Source organism: Lathyrus oleraceus, chromosome 4, assembly GCF_024323335.1.
Source record: "Lathyrus oleraceus cultivar Zhongwan6 chromosome 4, CAAS_Psat_ZW6_1.0, whole genome shotgun sequence".
Taxonomy (NCBI): domain Eukaryota; kingdom Viridiplantae; phylum Streptophyta; class Magnoliopsida; order Fabales; family Fabaceae; genus Lathyrus; species Lathyrus oleraceus.
Genome location: NC_066582.1, coordinates 435,461,462 through 435,467,557, shown reverse-complemented (window position 1 = coordinate 435,467,557; position 6,096 = coordinate 435,461,462). Strand labels below are relative to the sequence as shown.

General features: G+C 33.9%; 1 protein-coding gene across 1 annotated transcript; it reads right to left on the bottom strand.

Annotated features, from left to right (window-relative positions):
• Nucleotides 1-1,837: 1,837 nt before the first annotated feature.
• On the bottom strand, nt 1,838-5,432 carry LOC127075923 (putative threonine aspartase). The gene is made up of 10 exons (XM_051017441.1): nt 5,102-5,432; nt 4,758-4,878; nt 3,793-3,877; nt 3,560-3,641; nt 3,340-3,469; nt 3,074-3,177; nt 2,808-2,971; nt 2,575-2,698; nt 2,408-2,509; nt 1,838-2,113 (listed from the first exon to the last, which is right to left on the bottom strand). Exons 1-10 carry the CDS (start codon nt 5,330-5,332, stop codon nt 2,033-2,035), a joined length of 1,224 nt encoding a protein of 407 aa, XP_050873398.1. The 5' UTR covers nt 5,333-5,432; the 3' UTR covers nt 1,838-2,032.
• Nucleotides 5,433-6,096: the final 664 nt, after the last annotated feature.

Sequence of the window (6,096 nt, the reverse complement as noted above, 5' to 3'; positions counted from 1 at the left end):
CAGCTGAGTATGATCATTTCTTCCCCGGGAGAGTCAGTCTTCAACGAAGAACGTTTGAAGAACAGTCGAACATGATACTTTATAACAAATCCATACCTAGTAAAGTTGTATTCATTCATAATCATAAGCATAACATTCTATTGCATAAGAGGAAAAATTTGGATTTGTTTGGTATTTAAACTATCTTTCACCGTGATGATTTGAAGATAAAAGTTCTTCATATTCTCCAATTAAAGATGTTTAAATATGGGCAGTTGTCATATCTTGAATTTTATCCTAGGTTTTTTCACTTACATCAGCATAGCATAATCGATTCATTTCTTTCAATCAAAAGCATTCATCAGGGTTTAGATGATAAGTCAGAAGTTTTGGCATTTTTCTCTGGTTTTGATGGCATTCTTTCAGCCATATGTTGATTAAGTCAAAAGACTTAATTTCTCAATCTCAGTGCATCATTCATTTAGTTGCATATGATTTAAGAGGTTCAGAGGATGGACAATCAAGAGTATTGTCTTCATCTGAATCTTTGTTGAATTTTATTTGTAATTGAGAATCAAAAGTAAATGGTCCAAGAGCGATTCATTTACATCTGATTGTCTATTTACAATTATTCGATCACTAACTCAATGCATCCCTAAGACATTTGCATTTTATATTCATCACAACATGCATTTTGTGTCGTATGACGCTAAAATGTTACTCGGAATAATTTTTTGAATATATAAACAAATCGGTCGAATCATTTCTCAAATGTATATCGAATTAACAGACAAAAAGTTTCAAAATTGAACTTGCATACGTCAATTTTCTTAATCTATGATTCACGTAGTTTAACCTGTCGTTCTCATTTTATTTTTTCCACCTATTTTTTCGGTCGCATTTCAATCAGCTTTAGCCTATTCAATCGGTCTCTTTTATTTTAAAATTTGATCAAATGTTTTCAAAAAGTTTATTTCGGACCGATTATTTTGACTTACTCGGTTTAATTTTTTGGACTTTTTTTGCCTGATTTATTTCATTTTTCCTCCGATTTATTTTGTTTCTTTTATCAAATTAATCATAAGAAATATTTAGAACTTATTAATTAGTTAAATCAATTTTTTTTTAGTTTTTCAATTTTATTTTTGTTGTTCTAGAAGGTGAAGAAAATATCTCCAACTCACCCATGCAAAGGCCCCTCTAAAATAATAAAAATTTTAAATTAATCACAAATTTTAAATATCACAATTCATTCTCATGTCATACCGAAATACCTTGTTCAAAAGAGGTGATGTTTATCATTCCAGGTGAGGCTCCACAATAATATCTACCTCATGGCCAGTAGAGGAGATAGATATCTCATCACAAAACTCCTTCACTCTAGCTTCTATGATGAACATATGACTAAAACTCACCACCTCGTCCCAAAAGTAGTCCAAACTCGTATCAATGAAAGTCATCATCAAGTGTATTGTCCTTCTTGCCAGGCTTGGAAATGAAGAGACCAAAAGAAGATCATTATACTAAGTCAAATCATTATTTAAACTACTATTACCTCTATTGAAAACGTCACTTTCGCAGAGATCTCTCTCAACTAAGTTCTAATCAACACTCCCATTTGCTTGTCTCGCATTATCAATACAATGATTCCCTGGAGCCCCTCTTTGCAGATTCCTTATTTCGTCATACCTCCGAGTAAAACCATTTTTAAGAAGAAAAATGGAATAAAGAGAATGAAAGGAGACAATAGATGTTTTATAGCGTTGTTGGAGGGTACCCAGCTTGCTACATGGATGATGAAACGAGCCACACCCAGCTTGATACAGATAAACCGGTCGAATCATTTGTCCTAAATATATAGAAGCAAGAGCAAAAGCAGTTACGTATCTCTCACCATTATTCATCATGTCTTATCAGAAGATCAATAGCCTAAATTAATGTGAGCTAAAAATTAAAAATAGTATATATTTTGGATCATTCCGATCACATTAATGTAAAAGATTGAATAAAAATAAATGCCGGAAATTGAATAGTTCTTAAGTGGTCCCAACAGTTATCCATTTGAAAGATCTATTCGTGCTCCAAACTGATCTATTGCAGACTTGCTTTGTTTTGTACTCCTAAGAATCGAAACCTGGAACATAGAACGATGTAAAAGCATTGCTTTAAGAAAGTTAGCTGAAAAGATAATCAGGTTGGAGGAGGATGTAAGAGATAAACCAGATGTTGAATAAACCCTAAACTAGATATGGAAGCATACACATGCTAAATTAGAAACATCTTTGATAAACCTAAATCACCGTATGATAGTATTTCAAAACTAACTGGAAAACCATGTGATGATTTCTTAATTAGCATCCTTCATAATGATGATATTAATTATTAAATTTTCATAAGATGGAAAATCACAAACTCGTGATTATGCTACCTTGGGCCGTTCCATAGAGCTTCCAAAATATCCTACTCCAAAAGACAGAGAAGTGTATGCAGCTGCAATTTCTACAGCCCTTAACCTTGATTTTCCTTGATCCTACAGAAAATGAGATTAGGCAATATTCCCAAAAACCATTGATTGGAAAAGTTGAAGAGACTCACTACGATAGATGTATCTGACTGCACAACCAATATCCCTGCACTGCTATCAGTACCGCATCTACCACTTTCCTCGGCAACAGAGCGTAAAATCTTTGTGCAAGCAGAGGCAGCACCGGACTGTGAGCTGAAGAAAAACTAACATCAGAAAAATCTAGTGCGTGGAGTACTGCTACAGTCAAAGAACAAGCTAATTTGACAACATTGAAAATCATTTATAAGTGAGACGGTCATACATTGACAGTGAAACAATGCATTCCCTAGCTGCAAATCCTTTCATTAGGTGCTCTCCTGCACCAGACACACAACAGCCAGCCATGAATGGAGCCCCAAACGGACCTTTCGATGACGCCCAACAACCTGAACCATACATTGCTGCTAGCCCCACTCGACCACTAATCTGTTGAATATTTTGTATATATAATTATGAGTAATCACTTTCCACTCTAATAGGCAAATTAGAGCGCTAGAAGAAAAGCAAACCAAGAAAACCATTGTTCACCTTTAGAGCAATACCACCACTAGAGGCTCCAGATGCTACATTCCCCTCATCGTCTACACAAATAACCCCAACAGTATCCATTACTTGATCTTCCAAAGCATAATCTGCATCATAAGAAAGCATGGGTTTGGCATGATGAAGTTCATATGGGGTGTCATACTGATGTACCAGTCTACTTCTTTAGGTCATACTGATTTTAGTTTTTACAATAAAAATTAAAATAATAAGTGAGATGTTGATTAGGATTAAGTTGAGTCATCAAATACCTGGCATTTCAGTACTCTGACGTGGAGAAGAATTTCCGTCTGGAAGAGAATTCCCTGTCTTCAATCTAGCAGCTTCAAACATAGATTTGTATTTTATCCATTGTGTTTTTGCCTTTTCTGTGACCAGCCACTGTTATGATACTCAAAGTTGTAAGGCCAGAGTGGTATGACTTAATAATAAGTTTCTGTGCAGAATTTAAATCATGAATAAAAATACAACCTCGTTGGCCTCGGTTATACTAGATGGTAAAGCAACATCCTTGGACTTCGCCCATTCACGAGCCCCTTCCCCCACCAAGAAGCTGCAGAGATATGACAGACTCCCATATCAATACAGATTTGTTCACATGAAGTGAAAAAGATAAAGCACTCTTAAACATCAACTATGGTGGTAAGTTTCGTGGTAACAAAAATACTTTGCCTACAAAAAATGAAAGGTTGAGAAGTCGTTACATTGGAGGAATTCTACCCAGCAATGAAGGTCCCATCATTTGCTCTTTGGCCAATAAAGCAGCGATTTGTATAGCATTTCGCACACCTGGTCTATAATTAATGAAATAAATACATAGAAACCTGACAGAAAATATGAAATGTGAAACCAAATTCCAAAGTGAAAGCTATAGACCATCCCCAGGTTTTTAGATTTCCATGGTAAGTAAACATTTCACTAGGTTGAGTACATGAAAAGTGAAACACAGTGACGTAGTGAAAAAGAATTCTATAATAATCAATGTAGTCAAGCATGAGATCTTAAGTAGGATTGATCGGTCTGTGAAAGATCATAAAACTCAGATTGTTAGCACGGCAGTAAGATCCTACTGAAGGGCAAAATGGTAATTTCATATACAAAAAAAAAACCTATAAATCACAATATTCAACCAGTTTAATTAATGACACAACCATCATTCCATAACTTAAGAAGTTCAAAAGACATAATCATTATCTTCAAAAGACTAAGTTCAAAATCAGTAGCTCAAAATGGAATGGGGAAGATTACAACTATTTTTGTTTCAGAGTTAGGAGGGAGTTAACCTAATTGAAATAATAAGAACCGGGTTTCAACTTAAAAAACCCGACCCCTTTAGACAACCCAAAAAAAAAGGCCCAACTCGTATTTGTTACGATCTTGCTTTAAAAAGCTTGATCTTGACCACACCGGTGATGAAAACAGATCTTTCTCCGGTTGTAGCACTATTAGGCAACCTCAACGTAAGATTGTAAGATCTTAAGATCCAGCCCTCGATCTTGATTACACTAATAATGGCATTCATATACACTTTCATTTGCAAGCTACTAACTCAACCAATTTAGTACCATTCACAAATTAGCATGAAATAGCTTTAAATACAAGATCAGTGCCACGTTCCATAACTCAAGACTTTTTCAGATAATATATAATGTCAACTTAAGATAAGTACCTGGTATAGCTCCAACAGCACCAAAAGCTCCGGATTTTCCATCCATTATACTGGCATCACACTCTACACTGCCATTTTCTGTCAAATTGGAACCTCTGCCTGCATTTGTGCTCGGATCATCCTTCAACAAAAGGACCTCACGTTAACTATTATTATAGGACAAATCAATCAAAGTTCAGCAAAGCATCATCATAATAACCATTTTCATCTTAATGAAGTTCAATTTCTATATACTCACATTATAAACAATTTTGAAACTAACATCGGACATTTTTTACAATTTGTTCAGATTACTCTTCGGAATGGTAAAATGAATAATTATGCAGAGTGAATTGATACAATACCTCCAAGAGTTGAATTGCCGCGACAACTGCATCCAAGCAAAGCACTGAGCCTTCCTGTTGAAGGACAGAAGCGGCGGCGAGACAAGCGCGGTTCATGGCTGATCTGAGGGGTTTATGATTGGAAGGAGAGTGGTAACCGGCGCCTACATGGACAGCAACGAAGAATCTTTTTCCATCTTTACCCTCACCGCCGGTGACGGTGACACCGGCAATAGGACGAACGATTTCCATTGCTATTGCAATTTGTTTCCTTGCAGCCCTACTTCCCTCCTCCTCCCCGCACTTTGGCGGCCAATTTTTTCTAATTCAACTAGTCGTATAATTTCGTGTTCTCCGATGTATATCAATTAAATTTTATATATATATATATATATATATATATATATATATATATATATATTACCTAAAGATTTATTATTCCATAATTTTCTCTATAACCTAATTTTATCTTATTTCTTATTAATATTTTGAATTATCACTTTCTTTTTTAACATATTTTTGAATTATCATTTATTTTAAATATTTTATTTGTATTTAAATTGAGAAATATTTTATTTTTTTAATATTAATTATATGAAATCTGATATTTCAATTATGCTATATGCTATTATTTGCTAGTTCTTTATTTCTAATTTTTTTTAAGCGAGATTAAGATTTTAAAGAATGTGACTATGATATTTTAAGCTTTGTTTTTGTCTTCGAAAGCATTAATAGCAAGTTGCAAGTGTTCAAAGTTATGAATGAAGTTTCACATAATTAAAAGAAAATATCCTATACTAAAAGGATCAATACATAGTAAAAAACACTTAATTATTAGTAAGTATCAAGACATCAATAATTGAATATCAATTTGTACAATTAAATATAGACTTTGTTTCACAAGAATTTTTTAGTTTGTATGTTTTAAAAAAAATATATGTTATATAATTATTAGGGTGTTCAAATCTAAATCGGTTCAAATAAAAATCATAAATCGATCCAAAAAATTGAAAACC